At 36.9% G+C, this 23109-nt stretch overlaps 3 protein-coding genes, 1 long non-coding RNA gene and 1 pseudogene across 5 annotated transcripts; 1 reads left to right on the forward strand and 4 right to left on the reverse strand.

Annotated features, from left to right (window-relative positions):
• Positions 1-2913: 2913 nt before the first annotated feature.
• Positions 2914-5086, reverse strand: LOC148692085 (uncharacterized). The gene is made up of 3 exons (XR_015955185.1): positions 5015-5086; positions 4348-4412; positions 2914-4186 (listed from the first exon to the last, which is right to left on the reverse strand). It is a non-coding gene; the product is annotated as an uncharacterized LOC148692085 (long non-coding RNA).
• Positions 5087-8487: 3401 nt separating this feature from the next.
• LOC137738200 (uncharacterized) lies at positions 8488-10932 on the reverse strand. Of its 2 annotated transcripts, none has more exons than XM_088682212.1 (6): positions 10752-10932; positions 10422-10609; positions 10224-10305; positions 9891-10124; positions 9369-9656; positions 8488-9006 (listed from the first exon to the last, which is right to left on the reverse strand). In XM_088682212.1, exons 1-6 carry the CDS (start codon positions 10870-10872, stop codon positions 8909-8911), a joined length of 1011 nt encoding a protein of 336 aa, XP_088538338.1. In that variant the 5' UTR covers positions 10873-10932; the 3' UTR covers positions 8488-8908. The 2 variants fall into 2 exon arrangements, with proteins under 2 accessions (XP_088538338.1, XP_068333931.2); XM_068477830.2 differs by having other exon boundaries at positions 8919-9056; positions 10752-10931.
• A 1280-nt stretch (positions 10933-12212) lies between these two features.
• Positions 12213-13000, reverse strand: LOC137738215 (uncharacterized). The gene is made up of 2 exons (XM_068477849.2): positions 12578-13000; positions 12213-12473 (listed from the first exon to the last, which is right to left on the reverse strand). The coding sequence occupies exons 1-2, from the start codon at positions 12909-12911 to the stop codon at positions 12457-12459; spliced, it is 351 nt and encodes a 116-aa protein (XP_068333950.1). The 5' UTR covers positions 12912-13000; the 3' UTR covers positions 12213-12456.
• A 1349-nt stretch (positions 13001-14349) lies between these two features.
• LOC137736402 (uncharacterized) lies at positions 14350-15308 on the reverse strand (annotated as a pseudogene).
• A 3332-nt stretch (positions 15309-18640) lies between these two features.
• On the forward strand, positions 18641-21999 carry LOC137737052 (protein NRT1/ PTR FAMILY 8.3). The gene is made up of 5 exons (XM_068476403.2): positions 18641-19038; positions 19647-19752; positions 19836-20053; positions 20223-20779; positions 20994-21999. The coding sequence occupies exons 1-5, from the start codon at positions 18985-18987 to the stop codon at positions 21814-21816; spliced, it is 1758 nt and encodes a 585-aa protein (XP_068332504.2). The 5' UTR covers positions 18641-18984; the 3' UTR covers positions 21817-21999.
• The last annotated feature ends 1110 nt before the right edge of the window (positions 22000-23109 follow it).

Consider the following 23109-nt stretch of genomic DNA (forward strand, 5'->3'; position numbering starts at 1 on the left):
TTAATTTTTATTAAAATAAATAGTATCAGCAGTTTTTCGTTAAAATTCTTTAAAATAAAATCTTGAGTTTGCCAACGATCATGTGACTTCCAATTTGCAACACGTGCTATGCTGACCTCTAAGCGGGTGGGCCCCACTTATCTCTCAGCCCGCTCAGTCCTTCTGCATGTATGTTATTGTTGGTTTTGCCTGAACGTCGGGTTTTGTCAATGCAGCAGCACCGCACATCAAACATGAAAAACATCTGATCTGACTCACGCACGGATTCATATGACAAGGGCGGGTATCCTGTCACGATCGTTTTATGCTAATAAAATAAAGATGCGTATAAATTTATATGCCAGTATGTGTTTATTTTATGGACAAAAATTTTACGTAACTTTGTATACTGAGGAGCACACATGCTCTTGTTCTCCTCATGCACATGCTATTGATGTGAGGCAGTTGGTTGAGATAAATTAGGAAAAGATAAAAGTGGCCGAAGAATAAGAAGGAGCTTTCGATTTAGACTGATTCAATTGTATGAAACTAGGCGGAAAAATCTCTATATCTCCGCTAACAATATAGTCAATGTAAGCAACTGTATGATGAGGAAAATGATCCAGATAATACCTGATAGGAATGTGTTTGGAATTTTTTCTATACAAAGTAGCCGATATCGATATATCCATTAATATTTTATAATTTGCATATCGATATCTCCACCGATGGTGATATTTTAAATCATTGATGCGAGTAGCACAATGAGATTTTTTTAGTGTCAATAATCATACTTTAAAATTTTACCTAACTATCATATATGTATAGAAGAGAAAAACATAACACCACCACATGTATGTGATATTCTCGATCTATAATTTGTTTATGCACCAGATTCTTAAGTGATTTCTGCGGGAAACAACATAAACATGTAATTTTACTATTGCTCATATTTTTAGATGTAGAATTATATTCTACCTCTGGCATAGGTTTATATTTTTCCATATTATAATTCTATTTCTATCTGGCTTTCTTTGGTGGTAGTGTCTTTTTGTTAGGTAAAGTTAGCCAGCTAGGGACGAAGTCAGAATACAACTTCCTCAAATTCCGCTTCGTTCCTCCAAGCTCCTGCTGCTATAAACTGCCCCTTCCATCCCTCAACACCACACCCACTCCCCCAGAACACAACTTCCTTCTTACAGCTAGCTACTTACAGCAGCAGGAGCTTGGAGGAAGGAAGCGGAATTTGAGGAAGTTGGAGGAAGTGGCCAACTTGCTAGCTACTTACAGCTAGTAAAAAAATACAAAGAAAAGAAAAAAAGGAAAGACAACATCGTTGTCTTGTGCTTTGCTTTGTCATCAACACTCGGCAGAAAATTGGGGTGGAATTCCACTCATTTACCTTTGGAGCAAGAGACAAGCAGGAGGTTAGAGAGTGGAGAACATGGGGTGCCCAGTATGAAGTGGAATTGGGCTTGTATTCCACTTGTGGCCTTTGTGGCTTTGAAAAATCGGGGCCTTTTGTTTAAGGCAACAGACGACAACAAGGGGAGTAGAGGGAGCAGCAGAAAAGAAGGAGGGTTGCAGAGAGCAACATAGCAGAAAATAGAGGGGTGCCACAGCTCCACATTTGAAGTGAAGAAGAAAGTGCTCCTCTCTTAGAGGAGAAGATCGGAGAGCTCAGGAAGAATTGTTGTAAAAAATGGTTACTCTTTTTTTAATTATTCGTGGATAATTTCTTATGTATTCAGACAAATATGTATAACTATTTTCAATCATTGAATTAAATTATCTATGTGCCTTGATGTTTGATCACCATTAGAATGCTTAGAAAAGTCATCAATGCAATTTTGAACAAATATCACGTTAAAATTGGTTATGCTTCTTGTGATTGAGGATTGTAATTTCTTCTAAGGTAAATATCATACTTTTAGAGATTACATGGTTTACCAAAAGGATTTTCACCAAGATAAATGAATCGCTCATGTTTATATTTAATCCAAATGTCATGGATGAATTGCATGTAGTGGTATGTGTTTTAGCTTGAATGTCACAAGTAAAACCACACAAGGAAAAACCCAACCTTCAAAGCATGTGTGTTTTCGATTACTTAAGCAATTGGAAGAGCTACGTAAGAGTGTTGTTGGTAAAGGTTGAACTCTAGTGCCTTGTCAATCTAATTTTCTTCAATTATTTATATTATCTTGAGTTTCTACATTTACTTGTTTTGCTTAGTTGGACCACTATTTCTATAAGCCAATTCTCATTTTACATATTTGTTTAAGTAACGTACAGTAGGATTTAGTTTTGTCAAATTAGTGCAGTTCTTAGAGTTAACCAAGTTAAATACTCCAAAACTCGTAAACTGTTTATACCAGTCCCTGAGGAGATCGACCTTGCTTGAGCCATTCTATACTACAAAAACTTGTTCTCTTGCAAGAATTGGTTTAACCCTTGTTTTACAGGTGGTAAAATCTCTATCATACGGGTTTGAGTTGTGGAAACAATCTTTTTGTAAGGTAAGAAAAAAGCTGCGTACGATTTACGTTTCTTCAGACTCTCATAAAGTGGAGAACCTTGTTGGCTTGGGATCCCCCTTTATGCATCTCATTTGGAATTGAAAACCCTAATTTCTAATTGCATGAAATTCCGTTTAATTAGTGACGTACGCAAAGTTGGAACCTGTAGCATATCAAGATCGAGTAATGAAATATCAGTTGGGTTAAACCATATGTTGGTTTGTACTTCTTGTTTTCTTCCTATAAACCAGTAGCATATTTGGAAGTTCGGAACTGTGTGTTATCATATATTCTCTTCATCCTTCAATAACGCATACATATAGCTAAGTAACAATCACACAAATGCCAACCATATTGTATTTTAACCAACGGGTTAATGTAGGTGACTAATTTTAGACCAAATTGGTAAGTTATATGATGTGTCGCCAATAAAAAATAAGCTCATTAATCATCAACAACCACAATGTATAATTTACAAAATTTAGTTTAAATAGATGGTCTCCTAACCCTAACATTACCCATGACCAACGTAAAGCCAACAGTCTCCCTCCAATAGGATAGATTTAGATCCTCTCCTAAGCTTAGGAAGCTAAGCCTCCTAAGCAAATCACACGGCCCGTTGGATTTTGATCCAACGGCTACAATTATTATAACTTTTAGAGGACCCCCTGTTTGTAGCTGTTGGATTCTCGTGTGCTTTGCTCAGGAAGCTCAGCCTCCTAAGCTCAGGAGAGGATCCAAATCCCAATAGGATATGGGGTGCAATCATATAAAACATCATGATTAAGGCGTCCTCATCAACCCTTCAAAAGAAATTATTGGTAACACGATTAATCAAACCTGTGTAATATTCTAAATTAATCATGATGCAGAACTAAACACAAAAAAGCAATAATTAGGCATGGAGGAGAAATTTTTAGTTGTGACGGGAACACAAGTGGCACACCACGTGTTTTAATAGGAGTGGTGAAATTTTTTATTTTTTAAGTTATTAACTTTTTTGCACGCACATCGCATCATTTGTATAGTGACACGTGATGTACCACCCGGTGTACCGATCACACCGAAAAATCTTTCTGCGTAGAAATCATCAGTAGGGAAAAGTATTACTCAATGATTAGCATTTAGAACAGGCTGATCATGCTCCAACTGATGTTTCATTCAACTGTCAATTATTAATTAAATCTCTCCAAAATGTCTCCGACTCCGACTCCGACTCCGACTTACAGGTTACGAGAAGCATGCAAGTAGACCTTGAATCCTCTTTTCAAATATTTTCTTTTACTTGCTTTGCTTGTAGTTTTTTTATGACCTCGGTCAAAGTCGTACTGTCGTTTACAGTTTGGTTCGCGGTCCTTTGAGAGCAACTCTGAAAAATCATCAAGGAGGAGGCAGAGAAGGAAGATTAGGAGTGCTTTATGCTGGTGGCGCGACCCAAAAAGAGAGGAGGTAGGGAAGGAGAAGTTGACGTGAGGAAGAGCTGGCTGCTGGTGCTACGTGATTAACAACTAACCATCTTGCAAGGGACAAAGTCAATTTTTATTTAATACCCTTCAACCAGTCCAGTGGGCCACGATTCCAAGCCCTAATTTCAGCCCGCCAAATTAGACCGGTTTTGGACTGACCTTTTGACAGGGATGAATCTCTTGCCCGTCACCTTTTCTTTTTTGTCTTTGGTAAGTCGCCATCTGTATGCATCAATCAATTGCAAAAAGTTTTTAACAGTTCGGGTTACTCAGTAGTAAATAACGATCAAAATCAAAATGAAGAATTGTTATATTTTTGTTTATTGATAATGTAATTAATATAAAATTGAATTGTTCAATAATTCGGATTATTAAAAACTTACCTCAAAATCAAATGTCACGTGTAACTTTATCATCTTTCATCCTCCTCTTCATGTTCATATATATGCTTTATAAAAAATGGAAAGTTTAAATTTCTTATACAACGTGATTATGAAATCTACAACAACAAAATAATATTGGAAGAGAATTTGTACGAATTTTCTTAAAATATAAGCCAGTTCCCAACATCATAAAGCATTTAGATCGCCTCCCTTTGTTGTAAAATAAGTGAGCCAATAAGTAATGGTCTGCACCAGTTCTATCATTAGAATATATATTACAGAGTGGGCCACATAAAAATATGTGCCTAAATATAGATTGTTCGGATCGTTAAAATACGTTACGAAGTGAACCCCGTAAAACGTATCTAAAAAATTAAAAATTTTATTAAAAAAAAAATGGCGTCACGAATCCGCCTCCATATATGTATACCTCATAGTCAAAAAGATTACAACAACAAAATTATCAGTAACACATTCAAATTTATTGATATATTATTGACTGGCATCTCCAACAGAAGTAGAGATTTTTGTTTTCTTACTAAACCTAATTAAACCTCATCTATGTGGCAAATGTTACAATCATACAAGTGAAATAGAATGCATATATTATGAATCAAGCGACCGTACAGAACTTGTGTTTAACTAGAATTAGAAAGAAAATACTGACCTTTTCAAAGCCGAGGAAAAAAAGAGAATAATTGAGACATAGGCGTGTGGGAGAATTGGGGGCTGAATAGAGTAAGGGTGGTGCGGGTTGTTGGGTAATAGGGTTTTTTATAGAAAGAACGAGTCATACAACTGTACAAAAGAGAGAGAAAGAGCAGCAGCACCACCACCTACGCCAACACACACGTTGCTCACTCGGTTAAAACTCCTACGCGGCTTCAACACACCCCACTATATATAACCTCTGCATCTTGCTGTCGGCAGCTCATCATGCAAAAACCACCTGTACTTCACTACTGCCTCTTGCTTCCGACCGTTACCAACTTCATTGCTAGCTAGCTACAGGTAGAAGCACTCAGTATATGAATATGGCTGCTTCTGCAGTAAGGGGAGTGGCGGTTCCTCGCAGTAGTCGCTGGATCCCGAAACGTGGCCAAGTTCTGAAGAAGATTCTGAAGTCTATCTTTGCTTGTGTGTTCTTTGATCAGACAGCAACAACCACACCAAACAAACACCCTTCATCGGTTTTTCCTTACTGATCGGTTAATATGAGAGTTTTAGTACGTACGTACTCGGTCTAACTTCATTATGTTGTCATCCATTGTCATGCTTGTTACTACAGTTTCTTTTACACGTACGCAAATCGTTCTCATTTACGTTTAGATTGTTATTTGTTCATGGTGGGTTGATGTGAAGCCTTCCATTGAAATTTTGATTCGATATAAGTAACTTTTCTTGGTCAAGTAACTGATCGATCGCCTTCGTCAGTGATCTCTCTCGATGATCATGTCTGTAATGTCCCCGTTGAATGCAATATTGTGTGTTCATTGAGTTGCTTGATCAGTAAGCATATTGAGATTTGGGTATCTGTTTTTATTTTTTTCTCTCTTCGATTCAAGATAGCAAGAACACGTACGTCTCCCATCTTTTTGTTCCTATGTTTTATTAATTGGTCAGCAAGTTGGTAAAAAGTCAACACGGAGATTCTGTACTACCATTGAATATGATTGTGATGCTTATGAATACCTTTGTACTTAGTTCTTTTCTGCCTTGGCCTTCTTCGGGTCAATTTAAGTCATGAATAAATTCTCCTAGTTGGTGAAATTGATAACGAAACCTACATATATAAATAAAAATAAGAAATTTTATCTCGGCTACATATTTAAACACTATTATCAATTTCACGAACTAGGACTGAGTTCAAACTTTAAAGAGATTTTTCAATGTGATCAGTACACGGATGGTACATCACGTGTCATTATACAAATTGTATAATATGTGTGTTAAAAAGTTAATAACTTAAAAAATAAAAATTTTCACCACTTATATTAAAACACGTGATGTAGCACTTGTATTTCCGTTACAATTAAAAATTTCTCCAAACCTTGGCCTCTTGACTTTTACTTTGACCAATGACGTACACGACGGCTGCATGAGTTAAGCATTGTGATGCAAAAATTATTGCGTCGCTGCTAATTATTGGGTCAGTATCGATTCTGAAGCAATCATTTAATAATGGGCCTACGTGGGCTTGGTGAGCTATCATATATTAGGCCCAGCTGCTCACCAGACAAAAATAAAAACCGCCGTTCCTGCTTTTAAAAGAATTTACAGACTGAAAATCCCCAATCAGTATAATATATGTGTTTTAAATCAGAAAGAGAATCCGGGGATTTGGAAAAAGAAAAGTAGATGATATTCTCACATATACCAAGGGAATTTTCTTTTTTCTAATTTTAAATAAGATATATAAGAAAGAAGGAGAATATTGAAAAGAGAAATGTTAAAGAGAGAGTCTCAAAAGTGAGACATCTCTATGCCATCTCATATTTTTTATAGAATATTTTATAGTGTTTAGCACGAAAATTACTGTTGAAATATGAAGTGACAAAGATTCATGGAAAATCTCACTTTGAGAGTCTCCTTCTTAAACTTCTGTTGAGAAAGCTTGTGTTTGTGTTTACACTAAATTGAAGGATAATGCTTGTGTCCCTCCTTGGGGTGACGTACTTATCCCTTCAATTACCATTAATGAACATTTACCGTCCGAGCATCATAATAGTAATTGTTAATCTTCTATATCATAATCCAATAATCATATCTGCAAAAAATATTCAATTTCAAGATTTTTTAGTTATTCATACGTGTTAAATCAATCAACGGTTTTGGTAACAAGTAGCATATTTATGATGAATCGTTCATTTTTTTTTATGCATATGAGTGGTTAAAGAATTGCCAAGTTGAATAATCTTTTGCATATATGGTCTTCAAATGATAATAAAGAGAATGAATGATTTTGCTCATGATGTTTGAACAATAAAGATTCGTTAATCGTAAGTGGAAGGATAAATAAGTCCCTTGATGGGGACAAAAGCATTACATTCTTTTTACATTCACTACTTGAGCCACCCTACTCATCCTTTTAGGTCCCTCTCTTCTTTAATATGGTCCTTTGATTTTTCTCTTTTTTCTATATTTATTACTTTTCTTTTTGGAATATATATCCTCTGTTTTTTTTTTTTTGGAATGTATATATTTGATTTTGAGAATGGTGCCCTTTTATTTTCTATATATAACTGACCTAGATTCTGCAAATCCAAAGAAATTGGGAATAAAAAAGGTGAAAGTTATCTTCACCAAAAACAACAACAATATGGTTGTTGTAATGAGACCAAACACCAATCCTCGTTACTCCTTTGTCACTCTCGCACAAAGTAATTTGTCAACGACGCCGTATGTAGATTCTACACAATACAGATGCCGCTTTGGACTTCTGCAACATCTGTGGGCAAACGTGATTACCGTGAGTCTCCGAGCATTGCGATGTGCTCTACCGAGAAAAACTAGGTTAACGATTAAAGAGTGTCCGACAATGTTATTTATAGTGTATGTGAGCCTTCTTGGACTTCGACAATCCTAGTATTTTCGTTCTATCAAACTGCATGAATGTTATCTCAAATCGTATATATTATAATTTTTATCACGAAAAGTCAAAAGGCTCATCGAGGGTAGTGATCGATGATCAGTGCAGCGCATACAATCAGCAATTAATTAGAACAAAATATATATATCAATATTTGGTGCATGTTTTCGTATATACGGTCCCACATGTTAGATATTGTCTTGAATAATCCCTGAGATGTTTTTGAATTTTGCGTATTGACCTAATTACCGACCTATGTATTGAAGAAGACATGCACCACAGAACATGAACAATGTATGCATTTTTAGTCAACGATCAGAAATGATTGGCGCACTGCTAACAATTACATAATTAACATAATGCGTGCCTCACGATCCCCATGCCTTAAAAGTCTTGGTCGGTCAGATATGTATATATAATGGAAAATGATTTGATGTTTACTATGGTGGTAGTGGTTGGAGTCTGCAGCAGGGTAGCTATGAAAAAGGTAAAAGGATGGGAAATGGAAGATGATGAATCCATCCATCTCATGTTCAAAGAATATTAATGGGTTGGGTTATACTATATTTGTCATCGTCACTACAAGAAAAATTGATGTCATTTATACATAATAGAGTGAACAAATGTCTAATGAGTTGAGAAAAAGCACATCATTGGCTAATAGGGTTATTGGTACACCTTACTTGTTTTATTTTGTGCAATTTATGTCAGTCGTTACTCTCTAATTTTCAAATTTGTATAGTATTCCTATTGTTGGATAGTCATAAGTAATTAATGAGATCTAATATATTGTGTACCCCCTCCAATTGTCCCCACTTCAACAAATCAAATGACCAAACTCATCTACTTTCACTTTAGTCTCTTTACACCTTGCGAAAACTGGGGCATAGCAGATAACATATATTGCCTAGGCAGGTCTCCGTACCAGACAATATATTGGAAGCTTTAATCTTTGAAGAGTCATTTTCGTGTCTATTCTCTTATCTTCTTTTGCTTTCTTTCTTTTCGGCCTTTTTCTTTTACTACTTTCTTCTTTTCCATTAATTCCACCATCTTTATTATTATGACCTCTGAAATGATGTCTCTTGTTGCACATTAAATACCTCAGTTACTCAGTAATCTACACAAAAAACTTGAGTATTAACAGAGACGTAGCACATTCCTCCACTCAGTTAGTGTAGATAATATTATTTGTTAAAAAATAATAATAATAAATAAATAAATAACAACTCTTACTTGTGTACGTAAAAGTAAAACCATAACACATGGACTGTGAAAACATATATAGGGTTTTCTATACAATTCAGACAGATCGGACATATTAATTTAAACTAATTAATTAGCTAATTAATCGAAGATGGATCGAACTCATGCATGGTAACTAGCTAGCACCGAGGGCATTAACTAATTAAATGACGATGATTATTTCAACCTTTGGTTCTGATAATAGTGATTGTGCCTCTGCCCTGGGTTTGAATTCTGGTAAGGGCCACCACAGCTTTGCCAGAAAGGCCAGGGCCATCCGCAGACACGCATGGCCGACATGCAAAGTCCCCAACTGGGTGTCGTACTGGCCGTGTTGGTGGCATCAGGATCCTCTCGTTGATGTCGCTTAAGGTGACGTCGCCTTCTACTCCGCCCGGCTTCACCAACGCAAATGGATAAACTACCCTTGTTATCACCCTCTTCTTCTTTTTTCTCTTTTCATCACCACCACCACCTGTATTAGAGAACATGTCAATGATATCGTTAGTTTTGTTTGAGTCATGCTATTTAGTTATACAGAGTCACACTCTCTGATATAGGTGATCAATCTCGTATGCAATGGCAGGATCCACTTCAATTAAAGAGTACATGCATATGTGCGCAATGTAGTCAGTTTTATGTGTTAAATTAACATTATTGAATTTAGAGTTGCTTTAGAATAGGTTACTAGATTGATATGTGTACGCACCGGCAGCTGGAGCAGCAATATTTGAAAAAAGGGTATCTTTGGGAGTAGGTAAATAATCAGAGTTGGTGTTGGCCGAGTCTTTGCAAGAAGAAGAGGAGGAATCAAAAGCTTCAGGAGCTGAAATTGTTGGCTCTTCTGGTGTGTTTATCTTTGCGTTGACGATGTCATTTGTGATCTCCTCGGAAACGAGTCTGTTCATTGGTCTGGTTATACATAAAGGATCACCAAGTAGAACTGAAAGATGAAATCAACTTTAGAAAGATGAAATTAACTTCGGAAATCATAATTAAGAAAGAACTAAAAGTAATTATTAATTAATTACCAATTAATTACCTGATAGCCCAGTACTGGAAGTAGTTAGCTGGCTCATGCAATCAAAATTCTCAGATAATTCCCAGTTTGAATTCCAGTTTCTCTATTTACAAAGTATTTAAGTGAGAAATTGGCGCAAGATCGATGGAAAAAACTCTTATAATTATAAAAGATAAGACATGCAAATCGAGAGATCCATCAAATAAGCCTATTCAATACCTTCGCAAGAATAGTAGTGGAGTCTTTGAGCTCGTTATCATCATTGGTATACACGAGCAAGCGTCTCCTTTTGGATCGCTCACCAAATTCAACCAAAGCGTCTTCTAAGTACCCCGTCGAGAAATCTGACTGATCTACATGAGGTGATGAGCAAAATGCTGCGTTCATCATCATGTACTCATCCATAGCTGCACATATTATTCAAAACTAATAAATGAACCCTAGCAAGCTAGAAATATATCATTGTCTTATATTCAACCACAGTAAAATACAAATGTAGACAAAAACAGTGAAAGGAAAGAGAGAGAAAGGAAGAAAAAGTGGAGAGACCTAAAGACATTCTGTCTGTGTTGAGAACTCCAAGGTGGCCGTGACAATCCCAACGTTGGGAAGAGTTGTGGAGGCTACTGTTCGTGTAAGCCATGGACATGGAGTGATGAAGCTCACCCATCTCTCTCTCTCTCTCTCTCTCTCTCTCTCTCTCTCTCTGTGAAGTATCAATGTTTAATGACTCACTCACTCAGGCCCATACATTCCTATATATGCGCAAAGTCATGACATATAGAGAGAGTGGAAAAAGTTAAAAGAGATTATATGATTTCAGAAGCAGCAGTGCTCAGTCAACGGCAAAGATTAAAAAAGAAAAGAAAAATAAGGGCTGTGTCTCTTGGGATTCGGGAAATGTGGTATCACTTTTAATTTTCTTTGGTTAATTAGAAGTATGTGTGGGGGACTAAATAATTGCAAGGGTACTCATATGATGATGTTGCATGCAAAAGCAAGTATTGAAAGGCAAAGATAAATAGATATGCCCTAGTGCTGTAACTGTTACGACGCAATTCAAATTTCAGCTTTTCCTTTTTTGTTTTTCCCTTCAATATTATGCTTCCCAACCGATCTTCTTTTTGAGACTTTTTCCACACCTTCTCTCCATCGTCGGGTATCATCTATCTTCCACTTCTAAATTTTCTTTGCTCTTTTGCATGCATTGGGTCCACTTATTGGCATACTTGTGGTGAATAACTGTAACGGATCAAATCATGACAAATATTATGTGACGGTCGTACTATCACTTGTTGTTATTAATTTATATTATAATTTGAGTAAAGATAAGATTTATGTTATGAATTTAGTTTATATTTAATTACTTCAAATTAATGAAGGACATGAATCAAAATGCTATCTAACTGTTAAATTGTGATATAGACAATAACTACACACTAGTTGACCCTCTTAGTGATTTAATTCTTAACAATTTAGGTATGAGATAATTGATTTTAGTGTGAGACTTTTCTGTGTTAATTAATAAATACAAAATATGTAAGATATGAAAATGATACTTATGTCTTGCATACTCATGGTGATGTAACAACCATGTTGAAAAAAGGAACTCACTACACGAATTTTTATTTCAGGATAGATGGGTGCGTGGGACCAGCATACTTTTGATCATGGTGTTTAAATGGCCGAACTTGGTCTGATGTAAGTCACCTACATCGGATTTCGTGTGAACGTTGATTGATGGATAATCCGACGGCAGAAATTATTTAATCTCTGCTAACTCACATTCTAAATTCATGTACAAATACATTTCGATCTTTTTTATTACAAGGCATCAATGTATGCAATACATTAATTGTATGTGTGTGTGTGTATATATATTTGTTAATTACACTAAAAATATACCACGGGGGAGTTTTTTTATATTTCATTTTCCCTTTTTTTTGGGGTCAATTTTGATTTTATGTTCATTTTGCTACTATAATCAGAGAAATTAAGAGATTCAGCTGGTAAGGATAGGAAATATAATCCATTAAGAAAACATTAGGACAAGAACACCACATTAAATGGTACATGAAAGTAAAGTAAAACGGTAGTGTGCCTGGAAGAGTCAACGATCAGAGCATAGCAAATGACCCATCGTTACATCTTATTCTCTATTCCAACTTATAGTCTTATATATAGAAAGACATTGGATGTTCTGGTCCCTCTTTTATATATGTATGGCTAATGGCAGGACTCCTCTGACTTTGGCTTATGGCACCACGTACCCTGCAAATCAACAAACAATTAATTTTAAAACATCAGTTACCGTAAATTTTGTGTGTATAAGTAACATATTACTCAATAATTTACAATTTTATGTAACTACTTACTTCCGCACTTCTTTCCGGCAGGCCGTTTCCTGATGTTGCATCGCTTTGCAATGGTAATGGCAATGGCGGGATTAATACCGGCTTGCTTTGCCAAAGGTGACAACAGAACAGCGCAAAGGCATTTTGGGGCAGTCTTAATCAAGGCACCAACTTTGGTGCAGCAAAGTGGGGGAACCTTGGCCCTCACGTTTCTAGCCGCACTCAAGCACGGGCTCAGGCTTGCTGCTGCTGACCTAATCGGAGTCCTTCCACATTCTCCAGCTGCAACAACTTCCTCGACGAAAATGTTCGTAGCCAGCAGAAACAAAAACACAGAAACAACGCAGGCTTTCATGTTGAAGCTCAACGTGTATATTTGCAATTACTAATTAAAGTTTGCCTGATTATATATACCTCTTGTGCACTGACCTGGTGAACTAGCTCAATGGACGAGTATATATATAGCATGGAGAGAATGATCCTTTTTGCAGTAGTGGGGTGGTTGTGGGATTGTGGGATGATGACTATTAGGGTTTGTGTCTTAGTTTTTTCAAAGATGTAATCATTTGGGAAGACTGCGCAGAGTGTTCACACTGATTGATACTTCCACAAGGTGACACATATATAATTAGATTTTGTTGGTTGCTTTGCATCTGTAGAGTGCTCTGAGATCTCTTTCATTCTTTTTGCCTAGCCGCATGCTCTATATATGTATATATATATATATATATATATATATATATATATATATATATATATATATATTATTCTTCACATGCATTGTTGAGAGATATGCTTTGAGTAGTTGGTGTTCGAACAGAACCACATCTTGGGAATCTGTATAAGAACCCACAAATACCTGGCAACATCTGGTTGAATCCAGAGTTGAACTGCCTGACAACTTATTTTTCTATGTAATCATCACCCCGCCATGTGTTATTTTTGTTTCATTGTCGCTGTAACATGTTTTCTGCTCTTGTATTGGTAGCACAACATAACAGTGTAACAGTAATATCCAGTGTGGAAGATCTTTTAGAAAAAGCTCAAGGCTCTCGTAGATAGTCAAAAGCGTTTCTAACGTAATCTGACATAAAATTTTAAACGTGAGAATAGGTTGTAAAGCATTTGGAAACGCTTTTGTGATAGAGTATTGCTGCTTGAAGCACTTTCAAGCGTTTTTTTAAAGAACAAAAAATTGAATTTCTAATAAATTTCAATGCTCTTCTATAAAAAACGCTTATGAACGTAAGAAGTTCTAGAATAGCATTTCCAAACCAACTCTAAAATTCCTCCAATATGTAATAAGCTTTGAGTATGAAAGGGGCATATTTCTTGCAAAAGGCCTTAGTTCCTGTGGACCTGCAGGCAGATTGAAGATGTGGGCTCTATATATGATACGGGGTTTCTATCAATGGATTGAATGTTCTAATGTAGTTCACAAGACTAGTTATTTTTCAATGTAATCATAACACCATCATGTAATATTTTTATTTCATTGTCACGGTAACATATATGTTGTTTACACATGTACGTATTGGTAATTTGGTACAAAACATAATAGTGTACGGTAATACCCAAATCACGGGTGGAAGATCTTTTAGAAAAAGTGTACGAGTGGAAGATCATTTAGAGAAAGCTCAGGCCGCTCATAGATAACCAAAAGCATTTCTAATGTAATTTGACATAAAATTTTGGAAAGTGTATAGATTGTAAAGCATTTGGAAGCGCTTCTTTTTTTAAAGTACTGATGATGGAAGCACTTTCAAATGTTTTTCTAATTAAAAAAAAAAGAATTTGTAATGAAATTTCAGCACTCAATTATTACTATTGCTGAACGTATTTGATCATGCCAAGAAACAAAAACACCAAAACAAAAGAAACAAAAACTCTTACCATCGATCTAATAAAATCGATTTCCGACAAAAAAATGTTAAATAATCTGGTTTGGATTAATTGAGATGTATGTCATGTTTGGTCACTCCGACAATGCGACTAGTAGTATTTTGCGCCGTTCTGGCCATTCTCTGTCACACCATTTCCATTTGCAGCTCCTTTTGTGCACACTATGTGATGGCCATTTTCAACGGCAGCAGCTGGTGGCAGCTCACCGTTTCCATTTGCAACTCCTTTTAGAGACAGTTTATGATGACCATTTTCTTGAATGGCAGCAACTGGATGCAGCTCATCGAGCTCTTTAAGCACGGCGTTGATGCAGGACAGAAGGCCCTCAGTCTTAGTGCGAGAGAAGTATCCCCTTATGACAACGCGGAGCAAGGCCACATGCTTAGCATCCGCTGACATGTGATATGCAGGCACAATAAATTGGTGACGCCTCAAACCCTCGGACACCTTAAACTCATTGTAACGGCTTCTGTCCTTGAGAGAAAACGCCACCACCAGAACCCCAATGTCCCTTGACAATATCTTAAACCGCCCGGTTTTTCTACCCCTTCTTTCACCACCATTGCGAGGTAGTGTAGCACTACAATGTATAATTTAATTATAATTTTGCAAGTTTTCGTTTTTTTTCCTTCTTTGTGGTCTGGACACGAACCTGAAGCTCAGTGGTAGCAGGGTACTCATCCATGTCAACATAGTTCTTGTCGAGGCATTCCATGATAAGCTCTTTAGCCTTCTTGTCCATCGATGTTGTCACAAACGAGGCCAAGTTCATCCCTGGGTCCGCATCCTGCTTCAGCTCGTCCTTTATCATCTGGGCCGCCACCTTTTCACTCATAGAATTCTCCGGCATCTCGTACCTGCATGCAACACCATAACCCTATATGGTATCATATAGCTACCTCTGTTAGCATAAACACAACACCAAGATCATGCAAAGCAAGTTACCGTGATCAAAACACAGAACCATAAACCCTAAAGCAATGCACAGAGAGAAAACATACCGGCAGAAGAGTTCGAAGCTTGATTTCTGCAGCAAAGTCGTGGTGCACCTTCTCCTCTCTTCAATGAACGAGACTCTCAACTACTAATAGGTCTTAGTCTTATATCGAGTACTCACTGCGAGAGCAGAGGCCACCATATATATACTATACAATCTAAGCCAAATTCTATAAGGATTCCCCTATTAAAAACCATATAGAATACCAATTCATTCCAAATAGCAATCCAGTTACAACATGGATTTACAAATCCATTCCCAACAAGACTTCCTACTCAATCTCTAATCCTACAACCAAGTTTACCAATTCATACTCATGCTCATATTCTAACAACCTCAATTCTAATCTACGGAAAGGATAAGTCGAACTTGGATGTCAGGGGAGGGTCATGCATGATTAATTCAATCAGAAAAAAACGACATAAGTACTTAGCGGGTGAGGTTAGGATATAGCTAGTGGTGGAGCGGACCGAGACATCGGACTCTGAGAAGGTTTTTGAGAGCCCCATGCTAGTTTAAACCAGTAGAGACTGACAGGGAGAGGGATAGGGGAAGGACAAGATATTAGGGCAAAGCTGAAATCACACAATTAAACTGGCTAATTGGTGAGAAAATTGATTGAAGGGAGAGGGGTATATGTACGAATTACAAACGTGAGATTGGGGTTGCTTGGGGAAGAGGGTTGAAGACCATTTATGTGGTATTTATAGGGATATCTTACTCGTTTCTTCTGTCTGTGATAAATCTTGCCGGATTCGCACAGGAAACTTTGAGCTTGTTTATTGTCCTTCCTGCCTTTAACATTTTCTGGAAAGAACTGAAAGAAAAAAAATTGATTGATTAATTATATAGAAAAATAATAATTTCCTATTCTATTTCATCCTATTCAAACCAAACAACATTAAATATAATAAAATTACTTAAATCATTTAAACTTAAAGCACGCATGTTTTGTGGCGAATCTTTACCTAGAAAGAAGATCAATTGAAGATACAAAAAACTTATTGACCACGACGACGTTTTTAGACCAACCATAAAAATAAATAAAAAAACGTGTTTGGTGTATTTGAAGGGAGCATTTTTGTTCACTACCCTAAATTTTGGTGTATGCTTACCATGTACCTAATCATCTGTCACATGTCTTTTCACTTACTCTTGGTTAATTTTTTTATTTTTTATTAAATTGAAAAAGTAACATTTAATGTGAAAGTTAACTAAAGTTAGGTGAAATGACACATAACAAAGGATTAGGTGTATGGTAAGCATACATCATAGTTATGATGAGCAAAAATGTTGTGTCTACTTGAATCATATTTTGTAGACCATATGATGTGTCAGTTGATGGTTGAATATCCAACCATCAACCGCCAAGTCATGTGATTCACAAAAATGGTCTAAAAATAATATGGTCTCCCTAGCATTTTTCTTTATATTGGTTATGCTAGGGAGACCGAATTTTTAAGCCAAATTATGTGTTACCAATAATTCAATCATCACCATATTACCATTTGGTTTGCAAATTTAATTTCAGTATTTTTCAACAACCACGACATATCATTTACAAAATTTGGTCCAAACGATTGATCTCCATATCTATATATAATTCAACAATCACGTTATATAATTTACAAAATTTGGTCTAAACGATTGATCTCCCTATCTGTAATATAATATTGGTCAATATTATATCAATGGAGCTTGCAGTAGAGGAGGTTGATTGGTATATATGAACGCACATAGGGATCATCGGCCGCATCAATGTATATATTCATTCCTTTTACGTAAAAACTACAACTTTTAGACCTGCAATGCGAACGAACTAATTCCATGGAAAATTCTACACGTCCCTCTTTATACCTTTTAAGTTTTTCATGCGAACTTCCAAACAATCCATCATGCATTCCTATTGTAGATATTAATCTATAACTTATGTCTTTTTCACCTTTAATTATGTTCATGATTTGTCCATATATACTTCATATTTTGATATGTTGATCAATGGACATATATGTGCTTAGTTCATACTAGCATATTAGGCACATATGGCCATAAACATATATAGTCAGGGCCTTTTTCTCTTAAACCACCTACCTTTGAATTATAATTGAACGGTGAGTGATTACAAATTTACGGGGTCATGAGATACAAAAGAACTATATATAGTCATATATACATGTGACTTAACCTAAGGAAATATTGTCGTTCACATCTAACGATCAATGTGAATGTATTGTTTGAATGGAGCGAGCAAATTTAACCAATGGAAAACCATAATTAATTCAAAGTTGTCCAGTTTGAATATATATGCAGTTGATGTTGAAGTTTTAACAAGCAAATGACCGAGATAATTAATTGGCTAATTGCACTCGTCTCCTTTGAGTGGTTAGCAAGTAATAAAAACAAAACAAGGCATCATTTTTTTTCTTGGGAAGGGGGCAATTCGATTCCAATATTCTGTCGTAATTTACAACAATAATATTTGAATATAAGATAATAATATTGCCATTATTTTCCGTTATTTTTTGCACTTCCTTTAAGTGTACTATTTGCTTTTCTTGTTTACGTCATAATTTAGAGACTCCTTTCTGTGATTCAAAGTTCAAAAAAAAAAAAAAAAAAAAATCAAGTTCTTAAGAAATATAACCAAAACGGAATGGGTTAGTGATTGATGATAAATTTCAGGTTTATTCTATACTGCACTTTCTGAGTTCAATTTTTAGCGTGTTTTGAATTACATGATAATGATCAAATAAGGTTGAAATACCTCTGTAAATCTTTCTCGAATCTCTTAAATTTTTATTAAGAATTTGAATAAGTTTATAATAAAACGGTTTAAGATCTATAGACACACGCTTTTAACATGTGTTTTGTGGGATCCACTTTTTTATGTATTTTAACAACCCAATTTAACTGTATTTTGAAATATAACCAAAACGGAATGGGTTAGTGATTGATGATGAATTTCAAGTGCGTATTCTATACTGCATTTTCTGAGTTCGATTCTTAGCGTGTTTTGAATTATACGATAATGACCATATAAGGCTGAAATGCCTCTGTATTTTAAAATATAAACAATTCGAATTGTTGAAATACATTACAAAATAGATTCTATAAAATAAATATAAAAATATATCTCAAAAAATGTTCGGAAATTTATAACCCAATACAAGTACATCTTTCAAAAAGTGCTACTCGCCACATAAGCAGTGGAGACGAAGGTAAAAAGCCAACAGAGGCACGTTACGGCCCAGTCAAGGGAAAGGAAAAAGAGAACGGTTGGTTTGCCCGGGAAGTGGGGTAAGTAGTTAGTTGAAGCAAGTCCCAAGGTTGTCTTCCGTTTTACGTCACCTAACACGACACCGATACCTTGACCTCTACCCGTATTATCCACCCACCATTCCGGCTTCTAAGACGGAAGATAGTATCTCTGCTCCTCCTTGTTCTTCAGAACACACATTTTCCATTGGTATTGCACTCGGAGAAGAAGCAGGCCGACGGAATCAGAGATCAGAGAGAGAGAGAGAGAGAGATGGGTTCTCTCCAGGAGGAGGAGCGATTGCTTTTGGAAGACGGACTTATTCAGGTTCCTCTCTCTCTCTCTCTCTCTCTCTCTCTCTTCATTTTTTTCGTCTGAAAGTTGTGATCTTTCGTATTGATTTCGAATTTTGGAATTTCAAAAGTTTGATCTTTGATCTTGTAAAACGTTCTGCAATTCAAGAGCAATCGGTTCTTAATTTGCTTAGCTGCTGTTAGAGATTTTGAATTTTTTATGTTAAACTGAAATTCGATTGGGAGTTTTTGAGATTTAGTGTATGATTATGGTCAATGATATGAAGTTTACAGGGTATCCTTTGATTTCTGTTCACGTTTTTGAATACTGATCATCTTTTGCCATTAGTGATCTGTTTGGGATTGTTTTTGTTTGTAGCCAAGTGCTTTTTTAAGAAGCATTTATAGTAGGTGACCCAGAAGCACTTATGACTTTACCTGTCAAACGCCTTCCGAAGTACTTGAATTAATAAAATGTCAACGTGTTTTAATAAAAGCATATGCTTATGAGCAGAAGTGCTTCCTGAAATCCTAAACGAGGTTTCCTTTAAAAGGATTTTCTTTCACATTTATGTTTCCAAATGTAAATGTTTCAAACAGTTTGGCACTACACGCATTGATGTTTTTCTGTTGCATCTTCAGAACGAAGGCGACGGGCTGTACACTGGAGATGGCTCAGTTGACATTAAGGGGAATCGTGTTCTGAAACAAAATACTGGGAATTGGAGAGCTTGCCCCTTCATTCTAGGTGATGCTTTGTTCTTCGCTATAATTTGCTCTTGTGCATCAATGTAGTTTATGTGATTGTAATACTTTTGATATATGTTACAGGTACCGAATGTTGCGAACGTTTGGCCTACAACGGGATTGCAACTAACCTCATTACTTATCTTACACGCAAATTGCACGAAGGAAATGTGTCTGCGGCAAGGAATGTTACTACTTGGTCAGGCACTTGCTATCTTACACCTCTGATTGGGGCTGTCTTAGCAGATGCTTATTGGGGAAGATATTGGACAATTGCTGTTTTCTCGACCATTTACTTCATTGTAAGTACAAATTAGATTTTGTTTTTTCTTCCCATTTTGTTTGGTGCTTATATAATCTCATCTCATATACATGCATGCATATATGATGTATATGCATATATATATATATATATATTTGGGATTAGAGCATATAAATTTTGCTGATTGGTTCGGTAATTATTTTGTGTAGGGGATGGGTACTTTGACTCTCTCTGCATCAGTTCCTGCATTGAAGCCTCCAGAATGTGTGGATTCGGTATGTCCTTCAGCTTCTCCGGCACAGTATGGAGTGTTCTTCGTTGGACTCTATCTGATTGCTCTGGGGACTGGTGGGATCAAGCCATGTGTTTCGTCCCTTGGGGCGGACCAGTTTGATGATACAGACAAAACAGAAAGAGTAAAGAAGGGATCCTTCTTCAACTGGTTTTACTTTTCTATCAACATTGGTGCTCTAATATCGAGTTCTCTACTAGTCTGGGTTCAAGACAATGCTGGGTGGGGTTTAGGATTTGGTATACCTACATTGTTTATGGGCATTGCTATTTTTAGTTTCTTTTCAGGCACACCCCTATATAGATTTCAGAAACCGGGGGGAAGCCCTGTGACAAGAATGTGCCAGGTTTTGGTTGCGTCATTTCGTAAGTGGAATTTGGACGTCCCTAAAGACAGTAGTCTCCTGTATGAAACACCGGATAAAGACTCTGCTATTAAAGGAAGTCGTAAACTAGAGCACAGCGACGAACTGACGTAAATTTCTTCTTACTGTGTTCATGTTCTTGGGAATAATTATTTGAATTTTACAGAATCACACATTTTCACAGAAAACTTAAATGGCGAATTTTCAAATTGCTGCACAAAATAAATGGAATGACGTTATTTTCTTATTCTGAACTGTTGAGACTGTGTAACTCGACCACAATATAAATTGTTCCTAAAAATTTGAACTTTGTTTTTGCTGCAGGTGTCTTGATAAAGCTGCTGTGATTTCAGAAACTGAGACCAAAACTGGGGACTTCTCCAATCCGTGGAGGGTTTGCACTGTAACACAGGTGGAGGAGTTGAAAATTTTAATCCGCATGTTTCCAATTTGGGCTACTGGAATTGTCTTTTCTGCTGTTTATGCCCAAATGTCGACTATGTTTGTTGAGCAAGGCACGATGATGGACACATCTATCGGTTCTTTCACCATTCCCCCAGCCTCCCTCTCAACTTTTGATGTCATCAGTGTTATTTTCTGGGTCCCTGTGTATGACAAGTTTATTGTCCCAATTGCTAGGAGATTTACGGGTAAAGAAAGGGGCTTCTCAGAGTTGCAACGGATGGGTATTGGTCTCTTTCTTTCAGTGCTATGCATGTCGGCTGCTGCCGTGGTAGAGATTTACCGATTGAATCTTGCAAAAGAGCTTGGATTGGTTGACAAAGAGGTGGCTGTACCGATGAGTATCCTTTGGCAAATACCTCAGTATTTTTTGTTGGGTGCTGCGGAGATATTCACATTCATTGGGCAGCTTGAGTTCTTCTACGACCAATCTCCAGATGCTATGCGGAGTCTATGCAGTGCATTGTCGCTTCTGACGACTTCGTTGGGGAACTATCTGAGCTCCTTGATTCTAACAATTGTAACGTACTTCTCAACAAAGGATGGGAAGGCTGGATGGATACCGGATAACTTAAACGAAGGTCATCTGGATTATTTCTTCTGGCTCTTAGCCGGACTCAGCCTCCTGAATATGTTGGTGTACGTGGTCTGTGCCAAGAGGTACAAAAAGAAGAAGGCTTCTTAAGGCTTTCTCCAGGTGGGTGGCGCCTTCCGCACACCCTTAAAACCGTAAACAGAAGAAACTGAAGAACCCATTTGTAAAAATCACCCTGTTACTGATACCGTGTAAATAGAAATTACAAGCTCTGCATTTTCGTCCAATCAAAAACATTTGAGATTATAAAGAAATGTGTATTATTCGCAACGATTCTTTGCTTTAGCCCTGCACTTTGTGAACTATTCTTGCTTTCTGAGTTTCGTCTCCTCGGTCGTTTGATTGGTACGAGACCCGAATGCTGCGGGGATGACGAAGCCGGACAGCCTACTGAAGTTTTCTGGTGACAGTTGGATGCACAGTACTTTTGATTCATTTCTCGAAATTAATAATTAGGATAACTTCTATTTTACAACCTTTAAGTTTTGCAAAACTCGACTGCACTAACTTATTTCATCTCGTCCTACTTTCATACCTAAAGTTTGATTTTTTTTTGTCACCTTCATGCTTCCTTAGTCAATCCATTAACTTCACTGTTAATTTATGACAGCGGCATAGTTTTGACCAACCATTGTTGCGTGTCATCTGCAAATAAAACGAATGACAGTGAAGTCTATGGACTCGGGGACCTTCAATTACTGACTCGGGGACCTTCAATTTCAGTTAGGTTGTTGATAACCCCCCCGTTCTAATGTGTGTGAATTGTACTAATGGATACTCAGTTCCACATCGGTCACATTTTGTCTATCCTGTTTTTGGTTTCCCTTTGGATTAGCGATCGTGCTATCATGTACTGTCTCCAGTCCAGAATGAAGGCGATGACCTCTACACCGGAGATGGTTCAGTTGACTCGAAGGGGAACCCTGCTCTAAAAAATAACACTGGACAGTGGAAGGCACGCTCCTTCATTTTTGGTGACATATTGTGTTCGACATTTGCTCTCATGTGTCCGAGTAATCTCTTCTTTTCCTAACAGTTGTAGTGTGTTTACTTATTATATCTACACACACACACACACACAAAATGCGGGCGTTCTTTTGTGAACTGTTGGCCTTCAACGGGATTTCTACCAATCTTGTCAACTATTTCACCGATAAACTGCACGAAGAAACTGTTGTTGCTTCAACAAGTATCACTAGTTGGAAAGGAAATGCTATATCGCACCCGGGCTGTTCGTGTCCATTCCATGCATGGCAGCTGCTGCATTGTTAGAGAGATCACGCGATTGCAGCTTGCCAGGGAGCGCGGTTAGATCCATGAAAAGGTTGCTGTTCCACTTAGCATACTTTGCCAAATTTCCCCAGTACTTTTTGTTAGCCGCTG

This window comes from Pyrus communis, chromosome 13, assembly GCF_041283825.1.
Source record: "Pyrus communis isolate YQ-2024b chromosome 13, ASM4128382v1, whole genome shotgun sequence".
Lineage (NCBI taxonomy): Eukaryota > Viridiplantae > Streptophyta > Magnoliopsida > Rosales > Rosaceae > Pyrus > Pyrus communis.

What these genes read in the sequence shown, in the direction of transcription:
- LOC137738200 (XM_088682212.1), bottom strand. Translation starts at nt 10,872, where the DNA reads ATGGGTGAGCTTCATCACTCCATGTCCATGGCTTACACGAACAGTAGC. An exon ending in TTCCAGTACTGGGCTATCAG is followed by an intron (nt 10,125 to 10,223) that starts GTAATTAATTGG and finishes TTCATCTTTCAG; the next exon opens with TTCTACTTGGTGATCCTTTA. An exon ending in TATTGCTGCTCCAGCTGCCG is followed by an intron (nt 9,657 to 9,890) that starts GTGCGTACACAT and finishes TCTCTAATACAG; the next exon opens with GTGGTGGTGGTGATGAAAAG.
- LOC137738215 (XM_068477849.2), bottom strand. Translation starts at nt 12,911, where the DNA reads ATGAAAGCCTGCGTTGTTTCTGTGTTTTTGTTTCTGCTGGCTACGAAC.
- LOC137737052 (XM_068476403.2), top strand. Translation starts at nt 18,985, where the DNA reads ATGGGTTCTCTCCAGGAGGAGGAGCGATTGCTTTTGGAAGACGGACTT. An exon ending in AGCTTGCCCCTTCATTCTAG is followed by an intron (nt 19,753 to 19,835) that starts GTGATGCTTTGT and finishes TATATGTTACAG; the next exon opens with GTACCGAATGTTGCGAACGT. An exon ending in GAGCACAGCGACGAACTGAC is followed by an intron (nt 20,780 to 20,993) that starts GTAAATTTCTTC and finishes TTTTTGCTGCAG; the next exon opens with GTGTCTTGATAAAGCTGCTG.